Source organism: Prionailurus viverrinus, chromosome F1 (genome assembly GCF_022837055.1).
Source record: "Prionailurus viverrinus isolate Anna chromosome F1, UM_Priviv_1.0, whole genome shotgun sequence".
Lineage (NCBI taxonomy): Eukaryota > Metazoa > Chordata > Mammalia > Carnivora > Felidae > Prionailurus > Prionailurus viverrinus.
In genome coordinates, this window is record NC_062577.1 from 66,144,515 (window position 1) to 66,156,766 (window position 12,252).

The 12,252-nt window shown below is 56.9% G+C and overlaps 2 protein-coding genes across 5 annotated transcripts; both read right to left on the minus strand.

Annotated features, from left to right (window-relative positions):
- Positions 1-1,474: 1,474 nt before the first annotated feature.
- LENEP (lens epithelial protein) lies at positions 1,475-2,523 on the minus strand. Its single transcript, XM_047840995.1, has 2 exons — positions 1,934-2,523; positions 1,475-1,794 (listed from the first exon to the last, which is right to left on the minus strand). The coding sequence occupies exon 1, from the start codon at positions 2,239-2,241 to the stop codon at positions 1,978-1,980; it is 264 nt and encodes an 87-aa protein (XP_047696951.1). The 5' UTR covers positions 2,242-2,523; the 3' UTR covers positions 1,475-1,794; positions 1,934-1,977.
- A 138-nt stretch (positions 2,524-2,661) lies between these two features.
- FLAD1 (flavin adenine dinucleotide synthetase 1) lies at positions 2,662-8,176 on the minus strand. 4 transcript variants are annotated; one of them, XM_047840993.1, is made up of 8 exons: positions 8,036-8,176; positions 7,351-7,544; positions 5,180-5,924; positions 4,407-4,554; positions 4,044-4,142; positions 3,775-3,964; positions 2,973-3,046; positions 2,662-2,867 (listed from the first exon to the last, which is right to left on the minus strand). In XM_047840993.1, exons 2-8 carry the CDS (start codon positions 7,429-7,431, stop codon positions 2,732-2,734), a joined length of 1,473 nt encoding a protein of 490 aa, XP_047696949.1. In that variant the 5' UTR covers positions 7,432-7,544; positions 8,036-8,176; the 3' UTR covers positions 2,662-2,731. The 4 variants fall into 4 exon arrangements, with proteins under 4 accessions (XP_047696949.1, XP_047696947.1, XP_047696948.1 ...); XM_047840991.1 differs by having other exon boundaries at positions 7,351-7,576; positions 8,036-8,172; XM_047840992.1 differs by lacking the exon at positions 8,036-8,176 and adding an exon at positions 7,703-7,895 and having other exon boundaries at positions 7,351-7,400.
- Between the last annotated feature and the right edge of the window lie 4,076 nt (positions 8,177-12,252).

The following is a 12,252-nucleotide window of genomic DNA, read 5'->3' on the forward strand; positions in this document are numbered from 1 at the left end:
CTCATAGCCCGCATCTTCTAATCACAACTATGTTCCTACTGTTTTGTTTACATTTTATTTCCTATCTCTGCCCACTGGAACGGAAGCTCCGTGAGTCCTGGGGCCTGTTTTGCTCACCGCGGTGGTGTTGGTGCCGGGAGCAGGGGAATTGGCACACAGTGGGAGCTCCCTACCATTTGTTGCACGAACGAGGGAAGAGGAGGGCGAGGCGCGTGCGGCACTCTCTCCCGAATGCCCTCCCAGGGGCTGCTGAATCTGAGCCACCCCAGCGGGGAGAGTGGTCGTTGGGGGGGGGTCACTTCTCACCAGAACTGCTTACTCTAGGTATGGGTCACCTTTGCCAAGAGACAAAACACACCCAGAGGAAGTCTGGGAAAAGCTGGTCCCTGGGGTGAGGAGAGAGTCCCACACACCATCTCCAGGCTTGTGCCCCAGGACGGAAGGGAGGGGACAACAACTGGCCCCAAGAGGCTCTGCGGTTGTGGGGGGCTGAGTGGGCGTGTTGGGAAGTGTGAGCGAGATGGTGTCAGTGGCTGACGCGTGCCCACTGCTGGGCGTGATTCAGGGGCAGCGTGTGTTTCAGCTGCCGAGGGGAAGAGAGGGAGCGGTGCTCATTCTGGCTGTTTGTGCTTGTGCACGGTGACAAGCCTGAGGAACCTGCGTGGCCACCCGGGTGCCTTTCTCTTTCAGCCTCATGTGTGACCAGGGGGAGCAGGGCCCGACTTCCTGTGAGCTTGGGGCTTGCAAGGGCCCAGGGCTTCTCCCAAGATCCTCAAGGCAGGGAGCCGGCCAGGCCACGTCTTCTATTTGAGTTCGTGGCTTAAGGCGCGGGACCCCACCCAAGCCGGACCCCTCCCTACCCACCGGTTGGGAGGAACCTGGGCTTTCCACTCTCCACCCTCCCCAACCAGTGAGTCGGAAAACCTGGTTTTCGGTGTGGGTTGTATCCAGGACAACCTCCTTCCCTCCCATCTTTAAAAATGATTTTTTTGTAATGTTTATTTTTGAGAGGGGGGGGGGCAGAGTGTGAGTGGGGGAGGGGCAGCAGACTCCAAAGCCAGCTCCCAGCTGTTAGCACAGAGCCTGACGAGGGTCTCGCACCCATGAACCGCAAGATCATGACCTGAGTCGGACGCTCCACTGACCAGGCCGCCCCGGCGCCCATCTCCTTCCCTCCCTGGTCTGAACACTGGCTCTGGCTCCAAGACCCTTTCAGTGCTGAGTTGTTTGGAGTCCCTTTTAGACATTTAGCACGTTTGGCCTCAAGGCCTATTTATTTTATATAGAACATCTATATCCCTATTTTTTGTTTACATCTTATTTCCTGCCTCTGCCCAGCAGAACGTAAGCTCTGAGTACAGGGGCCTGTTTTGTTCACTGATGTGTTCAGAGCACCAGGATTGGCACACAGCAGATGGTATATGTATATACATACATATATATATATATACACATATACATTTATGCACACACATGCACGCACACACAGTTTAGTGATCCTTAGCCCATTCCTGGCACTGAGTACAGAAAAATCAACCATCTAGGCCGGTGGGCTCACGGTGCGGGTCCCGCGGCAGTCTTATCCGGGTCCCAGCCAGCAGCCAGGCAGCTCCCCTGCACCTGCACCGGAGGTCCAGCAGAGGTGCGGGCGGGAACGGAGGCTGGCACAGGGCACAAACTCGAAGCAGGGTCCACACTTCCCCCGGTTGTTTGTGGCCCATCGTCGGTCAAGCACAGCTGGCCTGGAGGTGGGGGTCGGGGCGGGGGGGTGCTCGATGGGGGCTGGGCCCGGCGCTGGAGGAGAGAACAGGAAGCTGGGAGGCGGGCTCTGTCACAGAAGCTGTGGCCCGGCGCCTGGGTCTGGGACCCTGCCCACCCACCTGAGTGGTGCAGGGCGCGGGGGCGGGAGGGGAAGGGGTGGATCCAGGCCCACCTGAGCGGTGCAGGGGCGGGCGGGGCGGGGGCGGTCCCGGGGCATCAATCCAGCAGTTCCTTGATGCACCAGCAGCAGAGGAGGATGTAGGCAACTTCCTTCAGGGTCTGCTGCAGGCCCTCCCATCCTGTGCCCGTCTTCATGACCGGCACCTGGAACCCAGTGCCCCACAGGGCCCTTCTGAAAGAGAAAGGCAGGGCCTGGGCGAGGGGCTGTGTCCGGGGCTGCATATGGGCCGCAGCTCTGAGGCGCACAGAGCTGTCTCCCAGGCCTTTTATCAGCAGCGTCCCCACCCCCTCAGACCTCATGACTATGGGGACAAAGGCCCCGGGGTCTAGCACAGGGAAGGTTCTGGGCCCAAGAATGGGCTGAGTCAGCCTCCAATGGGCAGGGGTGGAGGCTGGGTTGGGGCAGGGGGGGTGGGCCGGCCACCCCGTCTTCTGTCCTCCGCAGCCAGGCCAGCCCAGCTTCCCTTCTCCCAGCCTGGCTCTCCAAACCTCGGCGTCCTGCCCGGGGTGCCTCTCCCCCAGGGGCTGGCGTGGCTCCTGACCCTGCCCTCCGGTGGGCTCCTGCCGAGTGTTCTGTGTACGTCCCCCCAGCACGTCCCCCTGTTGCCCCCCCACCGCCCCTGTTCCTCAGAGGGAGCACTGCCAGCTGGGAGCTGGCAGAGCCTGGCCCACGTCTGCTTCTCCCGTCCCGTCCCCTGGAGCAGGAAGACACAGGCAGAGCAGCAGGCACGCAAGAGGCGGTTTATTGACAGGGGACACCCCAGGGCGGCCTCCCTCTGGCTGCTCGGGGTCACGTGCGCGAGTTCCTCTCCTCGTCTTCGTTCTCCAGGAGGTAGGCTGGCCGGTAGGTGGGCTGGCCCCCCGGGCTCAGGCACTTCAGGGCCGGGTTCCTCACGGTGTTCTCGCGGCCCCCCAGCGACGTGTAGCTGGAGCAGGGAGGAGGCAGGCGAGTTCGGGGCAGGCTCTCCCCACCGCAGCGCCCCCACCTCGTCCCCACGCCCACAACACCCGTCCTCTGCCAGCACCCTTACCCTCGGTCATATAGGACACAGTACGGGACAAACAGCTGCCGTAGGAAGTCCCAGATGTCTCTGTAGGTCCAGTCCTGGGGGTCAGAGTGGGGTCACAAAGTCCCCCCTCCCACACTGCGGCCTGCCGCCTGGGCAGGGGCCCGCCTAGAGCTCTTCTGCTTCCCGGGCTCTGAGGGAGGCCTCCTGTGGGATTCTCTGGGATTCTCCGGGATTCTCCGGCACAGCCTGCTGGGTGCGGCCACGCAACGCAAAACGGGAAACCTTTGCCCGCCTCCCTCCGCCCCCAAGCCACCCCCCAGGGACCGGCGTGCTCCAGGACAGACGTGGTTGTGTCCAGGAGTCCACGCAGCCCGCTGCGTCTCCAGCTGGGCCGTCTAACGTGGCCACGGCTGGATATGGGGTTAGTGCCTCTGAAGAAGCGAATTCTGAAGGGTATTTAATTTTTAAAATTAAGATATAACACCCACACCACAGAATTCGTCACACTTGGAGCGCACCACTCAGTGGTTTGGGGTCATTCTTTCTTTCATTTCAGTAGGTTGTAATTTGAGTATCGATAAGAGGCTAGTGGCTGCCATTCTGGGCAGTGCAGACCTAAAGGTAGAAAGCACAAGCCCGCCACTGAATCGGTGCTCCCTACAGAATGGTCAGAAAGCTGAGCGGCCGAGCAGCACAGCCTCCCTTGGGTGATGGGGGTCCCTCACGCGAGCCCCGGGCTCCCACCTCTCCCACGTGGGGGGCCAGGGCGCAATGAGCGACAGGGGTCGGGAGACGGGAGGCGCTGCGGCCCCCTCCCCGTTACCAGCAGCGGGTTGACGCGCACGAAGGCAGGCCAGCCGGGGTCCGTGGGGCTGAAGGGGTGGAGGCTGCAGGAGTAGGGGTCGGTGCGGCGGGTGCCCATCAGGACGGCCTCCAGCCGGGGGTGCCGGGCCTGCAGCTCACACAGGGCCTGCTTCATGTGGCCCTCGGCCTCCAGCACCTGCAGATTATACCTGAGGAGGGGAGGGGCGGGGGTCAGAAGCGGGCACTGCTGAGCCGCACCCGGAGCCCACACTTCCAGGCCCTTAGTACCTCTTGATGGTGTCCTGTAGGAACTGCTCCAGCTCGGGGAAGGGGGAGATGTTGCGGATGTACAGGATCTGGAGGGGCTCCTGAGTATCGGGGCGTGTCCTGGGGAGGGGAGGACGCACAGGCTTGGCAGAGCAGTGCTCCCCAGAGAGCTCGCACACTGTTCTCTCTGCTCCTGGATGGGCTGTGACCTCCCTGTGCTCAGGGCCGGGGGCCTACACGTCCACCCAGGGCCACCCAGATGTCAGATGCTCACTCAATGTGGCGGGGAAGAGTGTGGAGAGGTCACCACGGCTCCCTCCCTCCCAAACCACACCTGGCCGCCCTCTCCCTCCTTGCTGCCTTCGCCCCGGGCCGTGGGCTCACCTCTGCACGGCCGCGTGGAAGAGGTGCAGGAGGGCCGTGCAGTCCTTGCCTCCATTGAAGCCCACACAAAGGTGGCTGAGGTCGTACTGAGCCAGGGCGGTCTCAATGGTCTGCAGGGCGCCTGCCACCTTCCCCCCCAGAGGAGACCCTGCAAGGAGACAGACAAGAAGATACGTACACGTGACCGTCAGAGGGCAGTGGGGGGGGGGGGGGCCACACCGCTCTGGCCTGAAGCCTCTCCAGGCTTCCCAGTGTTCCCAGAGTAAAGGCCGGAGTCCTACATGCCCTTCAGAGTCTGTCCCGGCCTGCCATTCAGAACCCTTCACCTCAGTGTCTTCCCTCGGGGGGCCCTGCTTTCCTTTGTTCCCCTGAACCCCATCCTGTTTGCTCTCGCCCACCTCCCGGTGGGGCCCAATCCTCCTCATCGGCCCACATGTCCGACACTCGCCCAGCAGACTGTATTTAACGTACATATGCCCAGGTCAAGGCTGACCTCCCCACCGTGGAGGCCGCTGAGACCGACGTCTCGTGCCTGACGCCTACCTTTCTTGTTACACTGCCGGCCCAGAAGGCCGTGGCGCGTAACACACTGTCCTGTTGAGTTGGTCCGCAGTACCCAGCACAGTGCTGGCAGGAGCGGGCACCCGGTTGACATTTACTGGAAGAATGACCGACGGCACCAGAGCTAACCCCCCTCTCTCAGACCCTACATTCCCGAGACCTGGGCAGGGGTGGGGTGGGCACGTGCAGCCCCCACCCCCCCAGGCCCCTACCTGATTCTGCGAGCTGGTAGACAGCCTCCCTGGCCTGCCCCACGGCGTCGGGCACGTAGGGGACCAGCGATCCCGGGGGCAGACGGGCAGTCAGGTAGGCCAGGCACTCCTCCAGCGGCCCCTCTTCCTCCGAGTCCAGCGACAGCTTCACCCGATAGTAGTTGCTGCCCCAGTCGGGGTAGGAGCCCAGGCCGAGCCTGCGCCCAAAGTGGGCCTGCGCCTCAGCCAGCACGGGGGCGATGGAGGCCTCGTCGGCGGCCACGTACAGCTCCCGCAGGTGGAACTGCACCGCCGTGTTTCGGAACAGCCCCTTCAGTCCCTCCAGCACCCTCCGCAGCAGCTCGGGAATGCCTGGGAAGAGGTAGACATTTCGGACGGAGACCAGCGGGAACTTGAAGGGCCGGCCCGTGTGAGGGTCTGTGCCGTAATGCAGGCGGGCGGAGGAGGGCACTACGGACAGCTTCTCGCAGCCCTTCCCTCCGAGGGCTCGGATGTTCGCTTCCAGCTCGGGGTGAGGCTTGAGCTCATCCCCGAAGGCCTGTGCTACCGCCTCAAAGGTCACATCATCGTGAGTGGGGCCGATGCCCCCTGCCGTGAGGACGTGGGTGAAGCGGCTGGAGAAAGAAGTGACCTCTGCCGCGATGGTGGCCACCTCGTCGGGTACGACAGAGACCCGGCACACCTGGACCCCCAGGGAGCGCAGTGTCCGGCATAGAAAGTAGGTGTTGGTGTCCTGAGTGTGTCCCTGGGAGATGAGATGGGGACGATGAGAGTGTCAGTGCTGCAGGACTCGAGGGCAAAGGGGAAGGGGTGACAGCCGTGTGGGGTATCGTGCTCTTTTGGGGGACGCTGCCTCGTGAGGCTCTAAAGCCTGGACTGGGTACGAGGGTGAGAAAATCCAGGTGAACAGCCAGGGGTCGCATGACCCACCTTGGGCCTCCTTCTCCGTGCTTTGACCTTGACCTCATCTATGCCTGAGGATTCGGTGGCCAATTTTATGTGGACGACCCATCCACTTCCTCCCCAACCCTGATGGTTTCAGCTCCCTGGCTCCGCCTACCTATCGGGCATCTCTGCCGTATTCCTGGCCGTTGTCACTTTGGCCAGTGGCCTCCCCAGACACTGTCCACCGCCAGTGAGGCCCTCCTACCGTCAAGTGTACTGAAATGTCTCCCCATCTGCTCTCTTCTCTTGGTCCCTACTGCCGCCGGGCAGGTCCTTGGCACCTGTCATCTGGACATTGTCGAGGCCCCCTGGCCAGGCTCCCGGCCGCCAGCCCCAGCGCTCTGCCCAGTGCCTTTTGACTAACCTTTCTAATGTGTTACTGGGATTGCATCACTCTTGGGCTCAAAAGCCCTGTGTTGTTTCCAAACATATACAGAATAAAGTTCACATTCCTTTGCAGAACATTTGAGGCTGCCTGCGGTGTGCACACGGTCTTCCTTTGCAGCCCCTTCTCCTTCGGCTTCTCTCCAGAGGGCTTAGCGGACAAGGGTTACTTGGAGTAAGAGGGACTCAGGTCGGAATCCCCCCTCTACCACCTCCTGGCTCTGGAACCTTGGACAAGCTAGCTTCTCGGTCTCATAATCTATTAATTGACATTTATAATAAAAGTATTGAACCTCAGGGGATTGTTCTAAGGGTTAGTAAAACCGCACATGTGATCTAGAAGCACAGTCGCGGGCCCTAATAAGCACTCAAAAAGGAGGGGTCAAGATCACTACCTCAAACCCGATGCCTACCACGACCTTTAACAAGATTTCCCTCGATTGTTCAGAAGAATCCGACGGATTTCTTCCGTCCAGTAGTTTCCTTCTATTTCGCTTACTCACTCTGCCAAGTGCCTTGGGTCGTTTTCCAAACAGGCTGGCTGTAACTCTTCAATAACACATGCACCTGTACCCCCTTCACAAGTCGGACTCCCCGTCATTTCTGTGAAGCCCCTCCTACTCCTATCAAGTTGCTGGACAAACTGAAGCCACCTTGCTACAAGTTTTCACCAGAGTGATGGAAAGCACAAGGGTCACTTTCCCTCTAACGTGCTGGGCTCACTCCAGGACTCCACGGCAGCAAGGGGGCTCCCGCCCTGGCCTGCCTTCCCTCAACAGATCGTGCAGCAGGATCTTAAGGACGGGAGCACGCCACGCACCCCCCTTCTGTCCCAGACGCACCTTGAGGATCTCATCTCCAACAATGATGATGCCCGCCGTCACGCTGCGCCCTGAGGGAGGTTCAGAGGCCCTAGATGCCATGGTCCTGCCTTCTCTGCCCCTCTGCAAGGCCCTCCAGTAGCCACCCAGGGCCCCAAATAGGGGTCGAAAGCACGGGAGTCGCGCCAGGTCTACAGGGCACTGGGGGCCATAGCCTGGGAACAGGGGGGTCCGGGGTCAAGGGAACCTGGAGGAGCCAGAAAGGACATTGGGGGAGAGCAGGAGTGCATGTTCTTTTTTCCTTAGAGGGAGACCTCGCCGGGCCCTTGACAAGCGACTCCTTTATCCCTGCCTTCAACGGACGTGTTCTCACCCCATCCCAGCATCTTCACAAGCTTGGCTCTGGTCTCCTTAAGCGTCCTGCTCTCCCGAGCACCTACCACTTTACGTAGGTCTCCTGCGCGCCGAGCTCGGCCCCCCCTGGCCGGCGACAGCCCGGCAGCCTGCACCTTTAAATATCTCTCCTCTTTGGGGACCGGTCCCTTTAAGCGTCTCGACCCCCCCCCCCCCCCCTTTAAACGCGGCCCCTCCCTCCGCCGCGGGCCGAGCTCAGGCGCCGGGCCCGCCGGGGCCCGCACCCTTTCTGGCCTGCAGTCCCCGTCCCCGCCACCCCGCCCCCGCGCGCCCAGCTGCCCCGGGTCCCCACCTGCCTTCCCGGCCGGCGCCCTCCGCTCCCGCACGGCCCCGGGCGGCTTCCGCACGCAGCGTCCCGCCTTGGATCGCGCCTGCCACGTCAGTTGGCCATCTCGGCTGTCGCTCAGACTGCCTCCAAGGGCCCACGGGTGCAGGCGGCCGTCGCTCGCCAGCCCCAGCCCGGGGGCGGGAGCAGCGCGGGGTTGTTATTGGCGACAAGCACGTGGTCACCCTCACCCGGAACTGCGGGGGCGGGGCCGACGGGGGCGGGGGGGACCTCGGCTGCTGCTCCTGGTGCTGGCGGGAAAGGGAGGTGTGATTCTTTTTTTTTTTTTTTGAATTTTATTTTTTATTATTTTTTTTCAACGTTTATTTATTTTTGGGACAGAGAGAGACAGAGCATGAACGGGGGAGGGGCAGAGAGAGAGGGAGACACAGAATCGGAAACAGGTTCCAGGCTCTGAGCCATCAGCCCAGAGCCTGACGCGGGGCTCGAACTCACGGACCGTGAGATCGTGACCTGGCTGAAGTCGGACGCTTAACCGACTGCGCCACCCAGGCGCCCCAAGGGAGGTGTGATTCTAACCTCGGTCCCGTTTTCGGGTTCTTGTGTGCAGTGCTAGCGGTCTTTAACCCCGACTCGAATTCTAGGCAAAGGGGATTTATCTTGTAGCGCATGGCCCTTCGAGGGACACCAAGTATCAGCATTGGCCGTGAAGTAGGGAGAGCTTGGAGAGGACTTTTTAGTGCGTGGAACTTTCATTTATTTTTTTCTTTTTAAATGTTTATTTCTTTTTTTAAGTCCTTCCCTGTCAGCAATTATTTTTTTATTAATTCATTTATTGTTTAATTTACATCCAAGTTAGCATATAGCGCAACAGCGATTTCAGGAGTAGATTCCTTAGTGCCCCTTGCCCATTTAGCCCACACCCCTCCCACCACCCCTCCAGTAACCCTGTTTGTTCTCCGTATTTAAGAGTCTTTTATGTTTTGTCCCCCTCCCTGTTTTTATATTATTTTTGCTTCCCTTCCCTTTTGTTCATCTGTTTTGTCTCTTAAAGTCCTCATATGGGTGAAGTCATATAATTTTTGTCTTTTTCTGACTAATTTCTCTCAGCATAATACCCTCCAGTTCCATCCACGTAGCTGCAAATGGCAAGATTTCATTCTTTTTGATTGCCGAGTAATACTCCATCGTGTATATAGACCACACCTTCTTTGTCCATTCATCCTTCGATGGACATTTGGGCTCCTTCCATCCTTTGGCTGTTGTCGATAGCGCTGCTGTAAACGTGGGGGTGCATGTGTCCCTTCGAAACAGCCCACCTGTATCCCTTGGATAAGTACCTAGTAGTGCAATTGCTGGGTGGTAGGGTAGTTCTACTTTTAATTTTTTCAGGAACCTCCACACTGTTTTCCAGAACGGCTGCACCAGTTTGCATTCCCACCAGCAGTCCACATCCTCACCAACGTCTGTTGTTGCCCGAGTTGTTAATGTTAGCCATTCTGACAGGTGTAAGGTGGTATCTCATTGTGGTTTTGATTCGTGTTTCCCTGACGATGAGTGATGTTGAGCATTTTTTCATGTGTCGGTTGGCCGTCTGGATGTCTTCTTTGGAGAAGTATCTATTCATATCTTTTGCGCATTTCTTCACTGGATTATTTATTTTTTGGGTGTTGAGTTTGACAAGTTCTTTCTAGATTTTGGATACTAACCCTTTATCTGATATGCCGTTTGCAGATATCTTCTCCCATTCTGTCGGTTGCCTTTTAGTTTTGCTGATTGTTTCCTTCGCCGTGCAGAAGCTTTTTACTTTGATGAGGTCCCAATAGTTCATGTTTGCTTTTGTTTCCCTTGCCTCTGGAGACACTTGAGTAAGAAGTTGCGATGGCCAAGATCAAAGAGGTTTTTGCCTGCTTTCTCCTTGAGGCTTTTGATGGCTTCCTGTTTTACATTGAGGTCTTTCATTCATTTTGAGTTTGTTTTTGTGTATGGTGTAAGAAAGTGGTCCGGGTTCATTCTTCTGCATGTTGCTGTCCAGTTTTCCCAGTACGACTTGCTGAAGAGACTGTCTTTGTTCCATTGGATATTCTTTCCTGCTTTGTCAAAGATTATTTGGCCGTATGTTTGTGGGTCCATTTCTAGGTTCTCTATTCTGTTCCATTGATCTGAGTGTCTGTTTTTGTGCCAAAAAATGTGTATTTTTGAGACAGAGCGAGAGCTCACGCAGTGGAGGGGCAGAGAGAGAGGGAGACACAGAACCCGAAGCAGGCTCCAGGCTCTGAGCTGTCAGCACAGAGCCCGACGCAGGGCTTAAACTCAGGAACCGTAAGATCATGACCTGAGCTGAAGTCGGAGGCTTAACCACTGAGCAATCTAGGCATCCCAGCTTTCATTTATTTCTATTATAAACGGTAAAGCTATGTACTTAACCCTCTTGACAAGAAAAAGCCTAACTACCCCCCCCCACACACACACCCGCCGCCCCATCCGGATAGTCCTTAATTTGAACATCACCTTTGCCAATTTGGGTCTTCTAGGTACCAGTGAGGGCAGTGACTAGGGGATGCCACGTGTCCACTTTCGATTCTTACATCATCCTAGCTTACTCTCATTTCAGTTGCCTTTGATCTAAAAGTGCTTCTTAAATTTTAATGTTTGATCATCTGGGACCCTCCTTTTAAAAATTTGTTTTAATTTTTTAAAATAATCTCTATGCCCAACATGGGACTTGAACTGACGACCAGGAGAGAGTTGCATGCTGTATGGACTGCACTAGCCAGGCTCCCCATCTGGGACTTTAATATGCTGATTAAGTCTCCCCCATTCAAGCTCAGGGAGCTTGAGATCTGCATTTAACAAGCTCTCCTGTCATGCTGACGCTGCTGGTACCTGGACTATGTTTTCTGTAGTAAACACTACAGAAAATTCATGCATCACTGGGAGGACAGCCGAACCACACCCACCCTCATTTTATTCTCCTAAAGCCCCAGATAGATGATACCCATTTTACAGATGGGCAACAGGCTAAGAAAAAGGAAGGGATGCCATCCAGCAACCCCAAAACAAAAAACAAAGGTAGAGCCAGACTTCTAGACTATTCTTTCTCAAGCGATCAGCCCTGTGTGTGTTTTTCAATTAAAAGAACCTCAGCTCAAAAAAAAAAAATTTTTTTTTTAAGATTTTAAAGTGATCTCTGCACCCCGCGTGGGGTTCAAACTCACGACCCCAAGATCAAGAGTTCTGTGCTGTACCAACTGGCCCAGCCAGATGCCCCTATAAAGCGAATTTAAAGGCAAAACAAAAGTCCCACTTGCCTAACAATAAGTCACATGACCCATCATCTTTACTAGCAATGGTGATAGTGTCTCCCCACCCCCCCCCCAACAGCTCTGATCCAATCCTCTATCTGTGGGTTCTCAAGCTTGAGTGGGCGCCAGAATCACCTGGAGAGCCTGTTAAAACCTTGCTAGGCCTAACCGTCAGAGTTTCTGATTCAGCAGGTCTAGGGTGGAGTCCAATAATTTGCATTTCTAACAAGGCTTGAGGTGAAGTCATGCTCTGGTTCAGGGACCACAACTGAACTCCTGCCATAGTAGTAAATGGGTGGATGATGGCGGGGGGGGGGGGGGGGGGGGGGGGGGGGGGCAGGGAGATAATTTCCTTTATTTAGTACTGCTGTGATTTTTAAAGTAGAGGGCAAGCTATTATTTGGAAGAAGGCTTTCTTTTTTTTTTTTTTTTTTTTAAAGGTTTTATTTTGAAGTAATCTCCTCACCCAACATGGGACTCGCACTCACGACCCTGAGATCAAGGGTTGCATGCTCCACCGACTGAGCCAGCCAGGGGCCCCTCGGAGAAATGTTTTCTCAAACAACTACAGCTTATACCTGTTTCCCCAAAGGTTAGTACTCCAGCTACCTGCAGAAAAATGCTTGAAATTCCCACATCCAGGCCACACCCCAGACCAATTAAGTCAACATCTCTCAGGGTCGGCTCAGGCACCAGAACTTGCCAGGAAAAACAGCAGGGGCTGCCCTCCACGCCCCCCTCTCCTGCCCCCAGGTGTGCCTGAGCCTTGGGCCCGGCAGGAAGGGGGCACAGGGCAGCCTCTGGCTGACGGCCTCCTCCCTTCACCCTCTCGTGCCCTTCAGATACCAGGACTACGGTGAAGGCGCCATCCCGGGCTGTAGGAAATAGTTCGTTTGCTTCCCTGAGGTGATGTCTCCA

Bases quoted from the DNA above. Each gene is read 5' to 3' on its own strand.
- LENEP (XM_047840995.1), bottom strand. From the start codon at position 2,241: ATGAGGTCTGAGGGGGTGGGGACGCTGCTGATAAAAGGCCTGGGAGAC.
- FLAD1 (XM_047840993.1), bottom strand. From the start codon at position 7,431: ATGGCATCTAGGGCCTCTGAACCTCCCTCAGGGCGCAGCGTGACGGCG. The intron at 5,925-7,350 runs GTGCGTCTGGGA...CTCATCTCCCAG, and splicing joins TTGGAGATGAGATCCTCAAG to GGACACACTCAGGACACCAA. The intron at 3,047-3,774 runs GTAACGGGGAGG...TCTGACCCCCAG, and splicing joins TGCGCGTCAACCCGCTGCTG to GACTGGACCTACAGAGACAT.